At 40.7% G+C, this 18579-nt stretch overlaps 1 protein-coding gene and 1 pseudogene across 4 annotated transcripts in view; one reads left to right on the forward strand and one right to left on the reverse strand.

Moving 5' to 3' along the window:
- NFX1 (nuclear transcription factor, X-box binding 1) overlaps window positions 1-18579 on the forward strand; it is a 65342-nt gene that overhangs the window by 33788 nt on the left and 12975 nt on the right. The window contains exons 10-15 of one of the 4 annotated variants that reach the window (XM_025281896.3): window positions 269-366; window positions 3858-3930; window positions 8296-8378; window positions 9387-9495; window positions 14538-14657; window positions 16888-16967. In XM_025281896.3, coding sequence (XP_025137681.3) covers window positions 269-366; window positions 3858-3930; window positions 8296-8378; window positions 9387-9495; window positions 14538-14657; window positions 16888-16967 — 563 coding nt within the window. The remainder of the gene's footprint in view (window positions 1-268; window positions 367-3857; window positions 3931-8295; window positions 8379-9386; window positions 9496-14537; window positions 14658-16887; window positions 16968-18579) is intronic. The other 3 variants (XM_025281897.3, XM_025281898.3, XM_025281899.3) reach the window with 3 other exon arrangements.
- Window positions 10911-11861, reverse strand: LOC123332980 (annotated as a pseudogene).

The following is an 18579-nucleotide window of genomic DNA, read 5'->3' on the forward strand; positions in this document are numbered from 1 at the left end:
AGAGTCAGAAGATCTTTTCTTTGAGTACCTTGTGCCCCAAAGCATATTCCTGTGACTAATGCTGGGGCCTTTCCTTGCTGGAAAAGGCCCAGCTGGCCAGATGAGGGGAAGATAAGGCAAGAGACATTAACAGCATCCGTCTTCCCTCAGCTCTGGTGACGGAGTTAACAGGACACAGAGGTGGAGAACCATTGTGGCTAGTGAATTTGGGAATCTGAAAATGAGTAGTTGCAATTTTCATCCCCAGCTCTTTTCATTTTTATTAAAGATTTCATTCATACCTGTGAAAAGCTCTGTCATGAAGGAGACTGTGGACCATGCTCTCGCACATCAGTTATTTCCTGCAGATGCTCTTTCAGAACAAAGGTAAATCCTTCACGATGCTAGAGTGGTTGCCACCAGTGCTTTTTGTTAATCAGTTGGTGATGATGGGAGGGAAGGAATCAATATAACCTCAGGCTTATTCCTGTTCTACTGTGTATGATTCATTCAATCCAACCAGTATATACCGACACCTACTGTGGATCAGTTTTAGAATCGGTATGAAGGGGTCCAGCGTGCAAGACTCAGAGGCCACTGACAGGCTCAGGGCCCATATACAAGTAGCTCGACTAAATACAAGTGTGACAGTGCTAGATGCCAGAAGAGAAGAACATTAGCACCACTGAAAGCACTTAGCTCACTAAGAAAGAAGTTAGAGGGGATACAGTCCACAAGGTCTCCCTCACTTCTGACACGTTGTAGGAGTTTAGACAACTGCTGAATTAGTCCGCATGACCACCTTCACCTCTGATACCGGCTGCAGTCCAGTGGTCCCCAAGGCTACCCTCAAGGTTTATTTGCTGCAAGAACTCACAGAACTCATTGAAAACTGCTATAAGCTTGATTACAGTTTACTACAGGGAAAGAGTACAGATTAACATCAATCAAAGGAAGAAGTATGTAGGGCTGAATGCAAGACAGCACCAAATATGAAGCTTCCAGTTGTCCTCTCCCCGTGGAGTTGGAACAGTGTTACTTTGTCACCACCAGAGTGTGACTGTATGTGTGGAGTATTGCCAGCCAAGGAACCTCAGCCCCAGTAAAAACTGTGTTCAGTTTTTACTGGGGCTCCATCGTGTAGGTATGGTTGACTATCCATGTAGCTAGTTTCAGCCTCCAGTCCCTCCAGAAGTCTGCTAACACTGTGTGACCCAAAGCCTACACCTGAAACCACATCATTGGTCTTACGGTATGGCCAGCCTGCACCCTAACTCATATCAGACTTTGTGGTGACCCAAGGCCCCAGGCAAACAGTGAGACTCCTATCAAGCATGATATTCCAAGATTATCTCCCAGAAGCCAGTAGCAAAAGCCAAACCTCTGTTCAGGTAATGTTAATTCTTCACCATACAACTGTTGTGTCAGTTTCTGCTTTCTGCCTGGGGCAACCTTGATTGGATCATGTGTTATAAAAAAGTCATCTTACCGTTTTAGAATTGATGCGTGTTTCTGTTTGTGTAACCAGAAGAGGCAGGAAACTTTCCTGTGGAAATCTTTGGGTACTTTTACTCATGGAACGTACTGAGTGTTGATCTGCCTGGCTCTCTGACATACTTCTGGTCATTTCAGTGCCTAATTAGCACCTGTCCCAGCGGAGCACAGGCTGGAGTAGAGACAGAATTCTGAGTCATTGATAGTATTTGTTAAATACAGCCCACGGTCTGGATAGCAGCTGACTTGCAAATTGATTCTGAGGATATTGGCCATAAATTAGGAGCTAGCTTAATAGATAAGCTTCAGAATTAAAGGAAAGAATGTCAGAGTAATTAGTGTAGTTTATATGAGACTAAAGTTGTGTGAAGCTGCATGGGGTTTTCTTCTGAATGAAATCATATAATACATAGGATAGTAAAGATATGTTGAATGTCAGGTACAGGACCACTTTATGCTTTGTAGATACCAGCTTGAAGGCTGTGAGATACTTTGATTTAGGAGTCATAAATTTAGTAATGCCTTGGAGATGCTCTTTGTGACCAAGAATTACAAACAGGACGGGGATACACGAACTAGACATGCCTCCTGTCGTTTTGCTCTTCTCCCAGCAGTCTCTTTCTCTCTGTGCTTTTTAGCTTCTCACTCACTCTGTGACCTCACTCCCTCGAATAGTGGACCCCATGGCAGTGAGTGTACTTTTGAAAGTTATGTGTAAATTAAATTTTTGCAAATAAAAGTCTTATTCTAAAATTGCTGGAGGAGCTCATTTGTTAAACAGTTTAACAAAGTGAAAGATCTCTTTGAACAATCACCTCATTGTTCAGCCAGATTTTTCCTGAAATGTCTTTTGTAATGGAATGGGCTTTTCCCTGGAAGTGAGTTTTCTAGGTAAATAAAAACTTAATTTCTTAAAGCTTCAAAGGTTGTTCTCTTTTAACCCCTTTGGTAGGAGTCTTTAAGAAACGTATGCTGTATCTTATTACCTCTTGACAAAGAATGCTGTATTTAAGTTTTTATTGAAATTCATACATATTGTAGGGAATTGTGGGAACTCTGCTTTTCCCTATAGGTGTAGATACCACTCCAGCATATCATTTCTTTTTTTTCTCTCAGCTCGAAAGAGCCTCATGTCTTGGGGCGGCTGGCACCTGTCAGGGAGAATCCCTTCCCATTCCTTGGAATGAATGAGCTCTGGCAGCTGCTGGAGTCTCAGGGTGGGGGCTACCTCTGGCCAGGGTCATTGCACACCAGCACAGACTCCTAGGCCGGCTTCACCAAAATTGTTACCAAACACAAATTCACGTACCTGAGGCACAGTGAGACCAAACAATGAAACTAAGCACTTTGGAGCAGAGGGAGGTTTATTGTAGGGTCAAGCAAGAAGGATGGCCTGTGCTCAAAAACCCCAGCCTCCTAGCATGTCCTTTCTTACGTTTTTCAGTGTTCATGTTAACTAAAGCACTCGCTCAAGCAGTTTCCTGAGCCATCTTTGCTTTATATCTCTAGAGAGCGTATGAGGAGTTTCTTCCTATCTTAGAACCCAGCCAACTCACTAATTTATTGAAAACATTTTTCTAGCCAAGAAGCTTCAGTTTCTTAGACAGCTTCATGTCTGTTATCAACTCTAGCCAGCTGCTCCTTTTTTTCAGGGTCATTTTCACAAAGAAGAGATGTTTTTATCATGTAACTTATTTCTGAGTATATAGCAGCCTGTCCATGACATCAAAGCCAAATTTGGACAGAGATGCTGGGCGGGCAGCCAGACACCCTCTCTCCCAAGTGACTGACTCGCTCTTCACACAGCAGCCTCACCATGCATGTTATTCAGGAACATGCATCAGTAAAATTACATGTGATAGACTTTTGAGGCTGTTCACACATAATTCAAACCAGGGTAATAAAATTTTGAATGGCCAAGGAGTTCTGCGCTCCACTTTGTTAAGAGTTCAGCGGCATTGCTCTGGTACTCCTGAGTGTGTAGAGCTGTTTGCCCCTGCATCATATGGTACTAATTGTTACATATTTTCAATTCTTATATTTTCTTTTTCTGTCTGTACCCTTGCCAGACAGTTATTTCTCTTTGCTCTGCATACCCTTAGTAGTTTTTGTTTCCATTCAGATTTTATAATATGTAATCTACTGTGAGTTTGGAGGTCAGACCACAAAGAATGTTATAATTATATTTGCATGAAAAGTTGTTAGACCTGGGGACCTATTGTGAGTAAAGAATACAGGGACTGGGCTGACCCAGCTCCAGATAGTGACTGCCAGAGAGGTCCTGGGTATTTGGGATATGCATGTTACATTCAGCATTGTACTGCAGTTGTGTTGTTTCATTTATTCCTAAAATAGTTACTTTTCCCTTTTCTTTTTTTCTGTAGGAGCTTCCCTGTACCAGTCTCAAAAGTGAAGGTATGACTGGGAAGGGGTGTGATGGAACTTCTTGGGGTGAAGGTAATTTTTGCATCTTGACAGGGAGATGGGTTATGTGTTTGTTAGAATTCAGTGAAGGTACTTTGTACATGTGTGTAACTTGTTGTTGTTTAGTCACTAAATCTTGTGGGACTCGTTGCAACTCCATGGACTATAGCCCGCCAGGCTTCTCTGTCCATGGGATTTCCCAGGCAAGAATACTGGGTTGAGTTGCCATTTCTTTCTCTAAGAGATCTTCCCAACCCAGGGATTGAACCTGCGTCTCCTGCTTGGCAGGCACATATCCTTATCACTGAGCCACCAGGGAAGCCGTGTAACTTTTATCTCAAAAAAACCCAACAACAAACAAACATGAATTCTAGTTAAAGAAATGCTATAAAATATAAGGGAAATATATTCATGTATGTAGCTTGCTTTGAAAAACATCCAAAATTAAGATAAAACTAATAGTTGAAGAATGAATGTGGAAAACTACGTGTAACTACTGGTAGAATCTAGGTAATAGGCATATGTGTAGGTGTTCACTATAAATTTGTTTCAACTTTCTTATATGTTTGAAAGTTTTCATAATAAATTGTTGGTATAGGAAGAGAAGGTAAATAGCATCTAATGAAGCAAGCTTTGTAAAAACTGACCCTGATGCTTGATCTCCTTGTGGTTTGATGGGCCTGTTGGATACTTAGAACAGGGTGACTCAGCCAGCAGCCTTCTCAGCCTTCAGACCTAGAATATTGTTTCTCCCTTTGTCTTTGATCCTGATATTCCACTTTATTATGGTTCTACCCTTGTTTTACTAACCATCATGTAATTTTTGTTTAAACCACCTTAGAACTGTTTTGGAAAAGTGATAGAAGATAAACTTACACAAAATAAAAGCTCTTTTTCTGGTCAAGGAGAAAGCTGTACTGGTTAGGGTGCTCCTGGCCATAGGTATCATAAAACCCAAGGAAAAATGACTTTAGCTCTAAGGAGGTTTTACTGTTTCCCATAATAGGAAGTGTAGAGGCAGAACAAGTCCAAGGTTGGTTAATTCCAAACCCAATGATTCTAGGTCTCCAGTTCAGCTTCCTATGATTTTCTCGGTTTTCCCCTCATAGGTATAAGTGAGCTACAGCAATTTCATACATTGTGTCCTCTCCCAATGCATCTAAAGGAAAGAAAGAGAGATTCTTAACCTTCTTTTCCTTCTTGAGAGCAAAGAAGACAGCCCCGAAAGACCCTCAGTGTACTTTATCATATGTTTCTGCCTAAACCCTTAGGTCACAAAGGGAATGGAATTACCATGATAGGCTAGACTATTCAGTATAATGGGGGAACACATGGGTGCCTAGTTTCTGAACAAAATGAAGTATCTGTTAGCCTGGGGAAGGTGGACAAGGGCTGAATATCTGCTTCAAATATCTGAATACTTGAAGTAACAAAAAGTAACTTCCTCAAAACCACAGTCAAAATTTTGGTGATTAAAAGGCATAATTTGAAAACTTACTATATTAGTACACTTTTTAGTAATTTAAAAATTTTAATAAGATGTTAAATATATGAAGTAAAAATACACCCTCACCCCCATTTTCCCCTCCTAGTTCTACTTCCCTGATAAAACTACCTCATTAATTTGTCAAGGATGAGTTCAGATCTTTCCTATATTCATACCAATGTATACATGTGTTGGTATGGTTTTATTTTTTCTCTAAACTTAAGTTCTTAGTAAACATACTGTCTGGAACTTGCTCTTTTCCCCCTGCACAATATATCAAAGATATTCTTCTATGTCAGTATGTATAGCTCTCCCTCTTGAGGGCAATTCTCTATGAGGATAAGCCATTTAAACACTTGAGCGCCTTCAACACCTTCACAAAGCATACAGTGAAACATTTTAAAGTGTATTCTACAATTCAGTGGCATTTAGTGCCTTCACAGTGTTGTAAAACCGTTATCTCTATCAATTCTAAAGTGTGTTCAGCATCCTGAAAGGAAACCCTTTGCTTATTTCACTCCCCCTTACCCCAACTCCAGCCCCAGGCAACTGCTAATCTGCTTCCTATCTCTGGATTTAATTCTGAATTTTTGATATAATATGTAACCTTTACATATTGTCTCTAGTTTCTTTCACTTAGCATGTTTTTTAGGTTCATCTGCCTTATAGCACATATCAATGCTTCTTTCCTCTTTATGACTGAATAATATTCTGTTGTATGTATATACCATAGTTTGTGTATCCATTCATCTGTTAATGGATGTTTAATTTTGTTTCCTTCTTTTTTTTTATTTTATTTTTTAACTGTTTCCTTCTTTTGACTATTGCAACTAGTACCACTATGAACATTTGTACATAAACTTTTACTTGAGTTGTTATTGTTGTTCAGTCACTAAGTCTTTACGACCTCACGGACTACAGCACGCCAGGCTCCTCTGTCCTCCACTCTCTCCCAGAGTTTGCTCAGATTCATGTTCATTGAGTCGGTGATGCTATCTAACCATCTCTTTCTCTGCTGCCCCCTTTACTTGAGTACCTGTTGTAAATTCTTTTGGGTATGTACCTAGGAGTGGAATTGCTGGGTTATATGTTGATTAGAGGTAGAATTTTTAAAAGAACTGCCATCACACTATTTCACATTCCCACCAGTAATGTTTGAGGGTTTGTTTCTCCACATCCTCTCCAACACTTGGTATTTTCTGGGGTTTTTTTTTTTTTTACTATTATTGTTATTACTGTTACTGTCATCCTAAGTGGGTATGAAATGATAAATCATTGTGGTTCTGATTTACATTCCCTAATAACTAATGATGTTCGACATCATTTCATGTATTTGGCCATTGATATATCTTCTTTGGAAAAGTCTGTTCCTTTATTCCCTTTTTTATTGAGTTGTCTTTTTGTTATTCAGTTGAAAGAGTTCTTGATACATTTTGGACCCTAGACCCTTATAAGATAACTGATTTGCAAATATTTTTTCCCATTATTGTTGTTGTCTTTCCTTGATGGTGTCTTCTGATGCACGATAGCTTTTAATTTTGGTCAAGTTTAATTTATTTTTCTTTTGTTGCTTGTGCTTTTGGTGTCCTAGCTGCTTTCAGAAGTGTGTCTGTAGGGAGGACTCCTTAAAATGGAATTACCACTTTAAATTTTTTTTGGCTGCACCCAAGCGGCCTGTGGGATCTGACCAGGAATTGAACTTGTGCCCCCTGCAGTGGAAGCCAGAGTCTTAACCACTGGACCACCAGGGAAGTCCCACCACTTAAATTTTTAATAGATACATATGTAGTCCAAAAGTTTATTCTCCTATCCACTGAGTGTACCTTTTCTCTACACCTTCACCCAGTCTTCCTAATTCCTTTTTTTCTTCCAATTTTATTAAGATACAATTGACGTATAGCACTGTATAAATTTTAAGTATACAGCATAATAATTTGACTTACATGCCTCATGAAATTATTATAATAAGTTTAATGAATATTCATCATCTCATATAGTTGCAAAATGAAAGAAAGAGAAAACATTTTTTGTCTATGATGAGAACTCTTAGGGTTTACCCTTTAACAACTTTCGTATATAATATACAGTGGTGTTAATTCTGTTTATCATGTTGTACATCACATCCCTAATACTTAATGTATCTTGTAACTGGCAGTTTGTACCTTTTGACTCCCTTCATCCAGTTCCGCCTCCCTCACCTCCTGCCTCTGATAACCACAAATAGGATCTCTTTTATGAGTTTGTTTTTGAAATATAATTTACCTACAACACTATATTAGTGCCCATTACACACAATGTAGTGTTTTGTCTATATATTTCAAAAGGATTGCTACAGTAAGATTAGTTTCAGTGTGCCCCCATACAAAGATATCACTTAGTTATTGACCATATTCCCTACACTATACATTTAATACCCATGAATCATTGGTTTTGTAACTGGAAGTTTCTCTTAATCTCACTCGCCTATTTTCTTTCTTCCCTCTACCCTTCTCTTGCAACCATCTGTTTTCTCTCTGTATCTATATTATTTCTGTTTTGTTATGTTTGTTCATTAGTTTCCACATATAAGTGAAATCATACAGTATTTGTCTTATTTCACCTAGTATAACTATGTTCTAGAATCATCCATGTTGTCAAAAATGGCAAGATTTTTTTAATGACTGAGTAATATTCCACTGCATATATTCCACATCTTCTTTATCCATTCATCTATCAATGGACACTTGAATAGTCTTCCTGTTTTCTATTTTTTTGACTGACAAGTGAAAAATGATCTTATTTAAATATGCACTTTCACCATAACTAATTTGTTTACCTTGTTACATTGGTATTTCTTCAGCTTGTAGTCACACAGATACTTGTTGAATGAATGTTCATATCCTTTGACTTTTTTTCTTCTTAATTGTTCATAGCAGATGCTACATTTATGTGCGACAAGAGGTGTAACAAGAAACGGTTATGTGGACGGCATAAATGTAATGAGATATGCTGTGTGGTAAGTGGATCGATCATTAGGTACAGTCAGATTGCATTCATCTAGGGACTGGGCTTCTGGAAGCCTTAGCTGTCTAAGAAGGCAGCCCAGATTTGGAAATCACTGGGAGAGGCCCCTGAGCAACAGTCAGAATGCTGCCAGAGAGACAGGCTGGGCCTTTTTAGTCCTCAGCCCAGTCAGGAAATCGGCCTATGGCACCATGAAGGAAGAAGAAAGAGGGCCTCAGGCCCCAGAGCCCAAGACCGCTGGATGAGTGTGTAGTCATCTGCAAGAGACTGAGTACTGTCGCCGCACACAGACTCACCTGGTCTTAGTAGCTCAGGATTCAAGTTTTGTATGTTCCTTGGGTCAGATCAGTGGGCACAATGAGAATGGCAGTTTTTAAAGGAACAAGTTTCAGTTATCTGAAATATTCACGTCTGTGAAACTAAATAGAGGAAGCATTACCTGGCGGTGGGTGCTGTGTTATTGTGGGTGTATGAACAAGGTAACACAGTATACTAATAGTAAAGTACATATATATATACGCATATGTATATATATGTAATACATATTTTGGCATTTATATTGACAGTGTGAAGCGTGATAAAGACCTATTTATAAGCCAGTGTTTGAAAGTTTAAAGACTTCTTATTGAATACTCCAGACATATATAAAAGCTGAGAGAAGTATGTGTCATATATGCCCAACATCTGTCTTCAGTAGTGATCAGCTTATGACTAATCTTGTTTCATCCACATCCCCACCTACTGCCCCTCCCCTGATTATTTTGAAGCTAATTGCAGACCTCATGCAATCTTTAATTGTGGAGAGCTTCTTTGTTAATCTTGTTTATGGAAAATATAAAATGGAGATAATTTTGTAAGCAAATATAAATAAATCTCTTAGGAATTCCCTGGCAGTCTAGTGGTTAGAACTCCACTGCAGGGGGCACAGGTTCTATCCCTGGTCTAGGAACTAAGATTCCAGCATGCAAAAAAATATGTATGTATAAACCTCTTTTCCTAGGATAAGGAGCACAAGTGTCCTTTGATTTGTGGGAGGAAACTCCGCTGTGGCCTTCATAGATGTGAAGAACCTTGTCATCGTGGAAACTGCCAGACGTGCTGGCAAGCTAGTGAGTATCTTCACTGTATACTTTATCATAAGAGTTTTCTAGAAAGTCAGGCATAATAGATCCTGGGAAGTTGACTTTCTTAGATTCCTGAATTAATAAGCCTTAGTATTTCAGGTATACTGAGACCTTGGCTTTTTTTTTAAAAGAGTATTAAATCTTTTATTGATTACACATGATAATGGATGATACACAAGTTCATTCCCATCTAGAACTATCTGGTGCCATAATTCAGTTTAGATATATTACATTGGATGTGCCAACAATCATATTAATAACAAAAAAACTCCATTACTAACTCCAGGTCACAAAACAGTAACTGTCAGTTCACCTACACCAAGGTTTCTGAAGATAATGGCTTCTCCACCCAAGCCAGTTGTAAATAAATTTCTAATGGAACCTGGCATCACCCTAAAGGAATTCTAACTTCACGCTGTTTGGGTAGTTTACCAAAATGGCTTCAGAATAGACTAACTTTACACACACCATATTTTTTAAAGACATTTATTCAGCATCATGATCAGACTGTTACATTTATCAATCAACAGCATGGGTGCAAAAAAAAAAAAATCTGCATTAAAATCCTTTGTTGGGGAAAAAAAAAATCCTTTGTTAGGATGCTTTATAGTTTCCACAGAACAGAAACTAAAATAACCTGTTATACAATTAGTCACAAATACAGTCCTTGGGGGTTTTTGCCCATATACATGAGTAGTATCTAAAATATGTTTTCTTTGTTGCAGCTAGGCCCTGTCACCACTGTGCTTGGCTGAGCTCACAAATCTGTTGTAACTTGTAGCTTTCCTGTCACTTCTCTGGCTCTGGCTCTCCTCCCCTGCTAAGGTTTGTTTCCTGGCAGTAATTAAAACCTCCTGCCACTGCAATGGCACCCCACTCCAGTACTCTTGCCTGGAAAATCCCATGGATGGAGGAGCCTGGTGGGCCGCAGTCCATGGGGTCGCTAAGAGTCGGACAAGACTCAGCGACTTCACTTTCACTTTTCGCTTTCCTGCATTGGAGAAGGAAATGGCAACCCACTCCAGTGTTCTTGCCTGGAGAATCCCAGGGACGGCGGAGCCTGGCGGGCTGCCGTCTATGGGGTTGCACAGAGTCGGACACGACTGAAGCGACTTAGCAGCAGCAGCAGCAACAGCCACTGTGAGAAGGCAATGGCACTCCACTCCAGTACTCTTGCCTGGAAAATCCCATGGACGGAGGAGCCTGGTAGGCTGCAGCTCATGGGGTCACAAAGAGTCGAACACTTACTGAGCGACTTCACTTTCACTTTTCACTTTCATGCATTGGAGAGGGAAATGGCAACCCATTCCAGTGTTCTTGCCTGGAGTATCCCAGAGACGGTGGAGCCTGGTGGGCTGCTGTCTATGGGGTCACACAGAGTCGGACACGACTGAAACGACTTAACAGCAGCAGCAATCACTATTATAGCTCCTGCTGCTGAAACCACCGTAGCCACCTTGGTTTCATGGTTTGGCTAAATATTGGCTGCCACCACCATAAGGGCCAGAACTTCTGCCTCCAAAGTTTCCTTCTTTCATGGTTCCAAACTTTGAAGATTGATTCTTGTAATTGCCAAAATCACTGTAGCCTCTGCCACCTCCAGAATTGCTTCCATCATTATCAAATCTATTATAGGCATCCCCACTGCCACCATATCCACCACCAACACGGCTGCCACCAAAGCCACCTCCACCACTAAAGTTTCCTCCATGACCAGAGTTGTTCCCACCAAAACTGTCTCCAAAACCACCACCAAAGGCTCCAGAACCACATCAACCTTTGACTGGATGAAACACTAGCCATCTCTTGCTTAGATAGGGCTTTCCATACTTCACAGATGTGACCATTCACAGCGCAGTATTTCTGAATGACTGTCTTATCTACAAAGTCATGATTATCAAAGGTTATGAACGCAAAGCCTCTCTTTTTGCCACTGCCTCGGTCAGTCATGATTTCAGTCACTTCAGTTTTCCCATACTGTTCAAAATAATCTCTCAGGTGATGTTCTTCAATGTCTTCTTTAATGCCACCAACAAAAATCTTTTTCACAGTTGAGTGGGCACCAGGTCTTTGAGAATCTTCTCTCGAGATGGCCCTCTTGGGTTCCACAGCTCATCCATCCACCTTGTGTGGCCTTGCACTCATGGCTGCATCCACCTCCTCCACAGGCAAAAGTGACAAACCAAAGCCTCTGGAGCGCTTGGTATTTGGATCCCTCATTACCACACAGTCTGTGAGTGTTCCCTGTTGCTCAGAATGGCTCCTCAGTCACTGGTTGTTTCAAAGCTCAAACCTCCAATGAAGAGCTTCCACAGCTGTTCAGGCTCTTTGGGAGACTCTGACTGAAACATGATGGCAGTAGAAAGGGGAGACTTCAACAGTGCTTACTCGTGGAATCTATGGACAGAAAAGCTATTGAGACTTCAAAAAAAAGTAATTGCTGTTCCTTAATCTTGGGTTGTAGGCAGTGATTCTAAGATGGGTCTGTTTGTGTTATATTAAAAACTCGCATTCCTTAATATACTACCAATCTCATCAGAAAAGTCTTGGGAAAAGTATTAGGAAGTTGTCAAGCTCTTAGTGGTAAGTGCATATTTTCCAAAATTCTGTTTTCACTTGAAAGCTTGAATGTTATCATTGGCAACAAAGTTGGTTTTCTTGAAATGACAGGCTCACTGTTAATTTCTGATTAAGTATCTGCCAAAATAACCAAGTCTAAATAGTCATAGTTTGTTGGTTACTTTTTCGGGCAAAATGGTGTGTTATGAAAAAAAGTTAATTCAGCTCAGAACTCAAAAAAGTGCAGTTCTTTAAAACGACCAGTGGTCAGACAGCTGTCTTATCTGTGGGCTCCATATCCATAGATTCAACCAACCATGGGTTGAAAACATTCAAGGGGAAATAATTCTAGAATGTTCCAAAAACAAAACTTGAATTTGTTTTCTGCTGGCAGCTGTTTACATAGCGTTTATATTGTATTGGATATTATAAGTAACCTAGAGATGATTTAAAATATACAGGGGAGCCATTATGCAACCTAAAAACTTAAATGTTAATGTGAATTTCATCTACCTGTTTATAAGTAGCTTTATAGTAGTAGTTTCTACACTACTATAGAAAACTAAATATGTCATTATTCTGACATATGTGTGTAAGCCAAAAGCAGTATATGATCCAGTTGTGCTTATGTTGAAATCCATAAAAATAATTCTATGTTTATCTAGTCTTATAGGACATTTCTGTTCAACATTATATTTTAAGATGCATCCATATTTTTGTAAATAGCTGGGTTTCGTACATCTTCACTGCTTTGTAATATTTGATTCAGTAAATATAACATCATTTATTGATCTGTTCCTTTGTCAAAGGACATTTGTGTAGTTTCCAGCATTTTTTTTACCGTTAGTGTTGCTGTTATGAACCTTTTGCATGTGTCTTCTTGTACACTTATGTAATAATTTTTCTAAAATTTGTTCATAAGGGTAGAATTTTTGCTTTTCAGGGCATGTAGGCATCTAACTTTACAAGATAATCTCAACAGCTTTTCTGAAATAAATCCAAAATTATAGCCACCCAAAAAAAGTATACAGGAGGATGTGCATAGGTCATATGCAAATACTATGCCATATTATATAAGGGACTTGAGCATTCTTAGATTTTGGTATCCATGGGAGTCCTGGAGCCAGCCCCCCTCCCCACCCAGGACACTGAGGGACGACTGTACTTTTGTGTGCAACAAAAGTGCTTTAAGCAGATATCCTACTTTGTTCCACAGAATATTAGAAAGACATGTGTTTAAGGGTTAAGATTTTTTTACTTCTTCATCAAGGACTTAAGTGAACCTTGCATTTTTTGTCTATTTGTTTGGCAGTGAAAAATAAAGTGGTTACAGTTTGGTGCTGCTGCCTTGATTTGCATGAATGCCTTTGGCAGTATTTCCAACAGTTGCTTTTGTATCATCAGTGCAAATGTCAGCACAATGAAAAAAGCAAATAGTATCTAAGTATTATTATGAAAATAACTGACCTCCTGGACTCCCTGAAAGGATCTCAGGGAGTCGTAGGGGTCAACAGAACACGCTTTGAGAACTGCTCCATTAAAAGATTAGCCTGGATCACGGTTCCCCAACATACCTTCTCTGGAAAATACTAGATCTACCATATTTTAAAAAGGAGTTGAGTCAGTGCTTTGTTATAAACCCCACACATGGAGTTCCATAAAGATATGTAGCCTCTTACTCTTTACCTAGCTGTTTCACATATATTAGCCCTTGCCCACGATATGCTTTCCGAGTAGGTAGGTCAAAGGTTGGTATCCCCTTTTGACCAAAAGGAAGAAATCTCAGAGGTGTTAAGTTACCTGCCTACAGTCCTTGTGCAAGTGAGAAGTAGGTTCGGATCTAGAAGCCTCAATTTCCCACTGTATTTACAGGACCCTTTCCATCACATTTATAGCCTCTGTTGGAGATACTGACTGGAGAAAAGCATTGAATGGAGGAGTCCTGGAGGGCCTGGGCTTCTGACTCTTGGTCCCTAGTTGAGAACCATGGCCAAAGACCTGGCCTCCAGCTTGGACCAGAGTTGAACTAACTTCCCTATGGGTCTGAGGGTTAGGAGAGCGCATGACAGAGTCAGCTGCTTGTTGGCAGTCCCCTGTGAGTTTGCTGAACTCAGCTATCTGTGGCTTTCATAATCTCTATCCATTTTCCTAACCAAAAAGTTAGGGGATAAAAAGGATCTGTATCTGTAGTGGAATTTTTCTGTTCTGTAGGTCATTTGTTTATAAAATACATGTAAAACTGTCTCGGATTACCCATGGACTTAAAAGATTGTTGCAAGTAAAAATCGAATGCTTCGCTACCAGACAACTTAATAAAATAAAAACCTTTTTTTTTTTTTAAGAAAAGGTGGCCCCTAAAAATTAGCCTCTAAAAATACAAGCCCCCCCCCCAAAAAAAAGTGTGTTTGTAGTTATCTGTGTGCAAATCTCAAACTCATGAAGGTTTGTTTTACCTGCTGCTTCACCAGGTTTTGATGAATTAACCTGCCACTGTGGTGCATCAGTGATCTACCCTCCAGTTCCCTGTGGCACCAGGCCCCCTGAGTGTACCCAGACCTGTGCCAGAGTCCATGAATGCGACCATCCAGGTGGGTCCCATCTGCTTGCCTCCACACCTCACAGCCTGCTCACACTGTGTCATTTAGGATGTTGCATGATGGTCTTCAGGCCTTCCCTGGTGGCCTAGCAGTAAAGAATCTATCTGCAATGCAGGAGCCATGGGTTCGATCCCTGGGTGGGGAAGATTCCCTGGAGGAGAGCATGGCAACCCACTCCAGTATTCTTGCCTGGAGAATCCCATAGAAGAGCCTGGCGGGCTACAGTCCCTGGGGTCGCGAAGAGTCAGACGCGACTGAGCGACTTAGCACAGCACGTGATAGTTTTCACTGCTTTCACGTCACACTGTCATGGCTGCTCCTGTTCCCTGTGCTCAGGGATGCTTCTGTGAAGATGGGTCTGTGATCTGGGCCACAGCTGGGAATGACAGTGATTTTCATTGCTTTACCCTGTGGGTGTCAAACACACCCAGAATGTCGGGAGAAGCTCCAGCTGGTCTTGTCTTCCTTTTTGTGGCCTCCACTTTTGGTGCATATTTCAAAGTTAAGCATCTTTTTATAAAATTAAAATTAACTTCAGTTTTGTTGTAGATGCAACATATATAAAAAGAAAGAAAAGTAAAATCAAAAGATTGAAATTAAATCTTATGTAACCTTTTAAAGAATTATGCCTTCCTGTGTGTTTTTCGGACTTCCCTAGTGGCTCAGATGGTAAAGAATCTGCAATGCAGTAAATCCACCTGCAGTGCGGGAGACCTGGGTTCAGTCTCTGGGTCAGGATCTTCTCCAGGGAAGATCCCCTGGAGAAAAGGCATGGCAGTCCACGCTAGTGTTCTTGCCTGGTGATTTTTCAGGGCCTTTTTCCATGGGTAAAAATATATATTTGCATTTTTTCCCTGAAATAAAAGTGGAATGTTATTGAACTTATTTTAAGTAATAGATTTTTTTCTCTCATTACTGTAATTTTAATCTGTCTCCTATCAATAAATATTTTTCTAGATGATAGTGGGGTGTCCTGTTACATGGATAGGCCATAAGTGATTCAGTCAGTCTCATATTGCTGGACATTGGTTTCCAGTTTTCCTGTGATAGACTGCTGTAGACGCCAGACCGGTAGCTACTTGACGTCACCCACTTTCCATCCAGTCTAGTCACTGGCTTTCCCCTTGGACGGTATCTGGCCCATCATTTCCTTTTTTGTCACGTCCCAGAGGCAAACCTGGTATAACTTAAGTCATCAGATTTGATCCTTACAGTAAATCTGGCCGTGTGATTGAGACTGACGAAACAACCAGTTCTTAATTTTTTTTAAGAGTGAAGAAGAATTAAGTAAATTCCTTATGAAGTGAGAAGTCCCTCCTTCCCTGAGAGCATAAGATGACCTTCCCAGCTTAGCTTGTGAGTGGTGTCCATGCCACTGTGAAGTTAATATTCAAGCAGACACTCAGCACACTCCCTCGCACTCACTTCTTTATAGTCACTTGCAGATGTTAAGATGAAGTCCAGATCCTGCTGATGAATGTCCATAGTGAGAACTTAGCCATTTGTGATTTGTTTTAGACTGCTTTCATTCAGCATTCACTTTTCTTGAGCATTCGTTGTATATCCAGCATGGTATCAGACATAGAAGGAGGTTCAGAGGAAGAAAACAATAACCCAGGACCTGGAGGGGGCTCTGTTATTTCTGGGAGGAAGAAGATGGTAGTTGAGTACATTTGCCACAATCAGCCATTGCCTGAAGATGGGGCAGATAGCATGGCAGCAAGCCTTCTGCCTCAGAACCAAGAGGTCAGGGAGAGCAAGAGAGCTCAGGGCAGGGAGGGGTCAGCCAAGGAAGGCTTCATTTAGGGGATGAGTTTGAATGAACTGCCAGTGAAGAAGTTGAAAGGAGGCAGAGGAAGCATGTCAGATGAGGTAAGTAACCAAGATGTCTGAACAGAGGGGAGTTGTGTACTGTAGGACCACAAGCATGACTGAGTAACATGCACAGACCATGTGGCCATGCCTCAGGAGACGGGGTAGACCAGCTGCCCCCTTCTCTGCTTCTGTGTCTCTCCCCCCTCAGCTGGGTTTCTTTTTCTCATGCTCATCTTTCAGCCCTTTAATATAAAGCCAACTACTTTTACTTTGCAGTGACCATTTTAAAAAGTACTTTTAGCTCCTAAATTTAAAAGTTCCATGTCAAATGCTATTATAATATGTATAATAGTTTGTGTGGTGTTACTTGAACATAATTCCTGATTTTACCTTTCTCTTTCTCCAGTGTATCATTCTTGTCATAGTGAGGACAAGTGCCCTCCTTGTACTTTCCTCACTCAGAAGTGGTGCATGGGGAAACATGAGGTAAGCTTTCTCTCAAGTGGTTCATCGTTCCAACCAGAGATTTATGGTTGGATTTCGTTAAGAGGATTAGCCTCATTGTTTCTCAAAGTAAATATGCTCCAAAGAAGCAGAGATTTGCTATTGCCACTTTTTTTTTCTTTTTTTAATCATTGAGGTATAGTTTGCATAAAATAAAATTTACTCTTTAGCATGCAAATCTATGAGTTTAGACACAAGCAGCCATACAGTCATGTCACCACCACCACAGTCAAGATGTGGAACAGGTCATTCATCCCCACGTACTCCTTCATGTCCCTTCAGAATTACTCTCCGCTTTCCTCCAGCGCCGGTAACCAGTTATCTGTTGCCTTTTCCTGAGGTCACATAAACGGAACCATTCAGTCAGTAGCATTCTTCGACTGTTCTGCTCTCATTTTTAACCTGGTTACAATGAGATGAGACTCAGCTAGTAGCCCCTGAGAACATGAGCTGTGTTCAGAGACAGCGTCCAGGTTAGCTAGCATGGGGAGGGGTTGCCAGTCTGGGGAAAAGTGTTACAGTGAGAACATCCCAAGAGTGCAGGTGGGCTCCCTGCCAGTTACCACCAATCCTCTCTCTACTCCCTTCACAGATTTCCATCCTGCTGATGGGCCAAACGCCTTCCTCCCCACTAACCTGCCCCTCCCCACTGCCACTACCATGAAGGATTTTCATCCTTATTCTTAGCATCTAAGCTGTATTTGGCACTGCTGATTATAGACCCTTTGAAACAATTTTAAAATTTCTTTAATTTTAAAAAGGCATATTCATTGTAGACTGTAGATTGTAGACTTGCTACCCAAAAAGAAATACTCTTAAACATTCTGGTGTGTAGACTTCAGGCATGTGTATTACATATTCTCCTCTACTCTATGAAGAGTATACTGTTTTGTAACCTGCTTTTTTTACTTCATAACATGTTGGCCAACATTTCTTGAAACTCTTGACAACTGTGACAACATGCTTTCAGCGTTCTTATCTTGATGGACATATTTTTCTCCACTTATTTCCTGTCAGAAGTTCTCAAGTCATAATCCTTAGTATTTATTCTTCCTCTGAAAAATCTTACTTCCTCTGAGAGTAACCATTCTGAGAGATCCATGTGTTATCCATGTGTTGGACTTCAGTCAGCAAATATTTACTGCATGCCTGCTCTGTACCAGGTAACTGGCTGGGTTCAAGTAATTGAGAAATGAACCACATGACCTGGCCCTGCCCTGGTGGAGCCTTCACTGTGGGGCAGAAAGCAGATGAATGAGCAGTCGATTATAGGTACAACCGTGTGGGAAGTACAGAGTACTGAAGGGACCCCTACCAAGGGAAGGTGTTCCTGGAGGAAGTAACATAAGTAACCTCCTGAAGGACGATGAGAAGATAGTAGGCAGATAATGTGGGCGGGAGCAGCACAGGGCACAGCGTGTGCGCGAATTATCCCGGTGGTAATGGAGTGTTTAGTGACTGGGGATACCTTCCACTAAAATACCAAATCCAAAGCAGGTATGTACTAGACTCTGGGGCCCTCTTCAAGATTACAGGTTATGCCTCATCAGAGTCGAAGTATACTCCTCTCTTTGAGGGTTCTTAAAAGACTTTG

The sequence above is a fragment of the Bubalus bubalis genome, chromosome 3 (assembly GCF_019923935.1).
Source record: "Bubalus bubalis isolate 160015118507 breed Murrah chromosome 3, NDDB_SH_1, whole genome shotgun sequence".
NCBI classification, from domain to species: domain Eukaryota; kingdom Metazoa; phylum Chordata; class Mammalia; order Artiodactyla; family Bovidae; genus Bubalus; species Bubalus bubalis.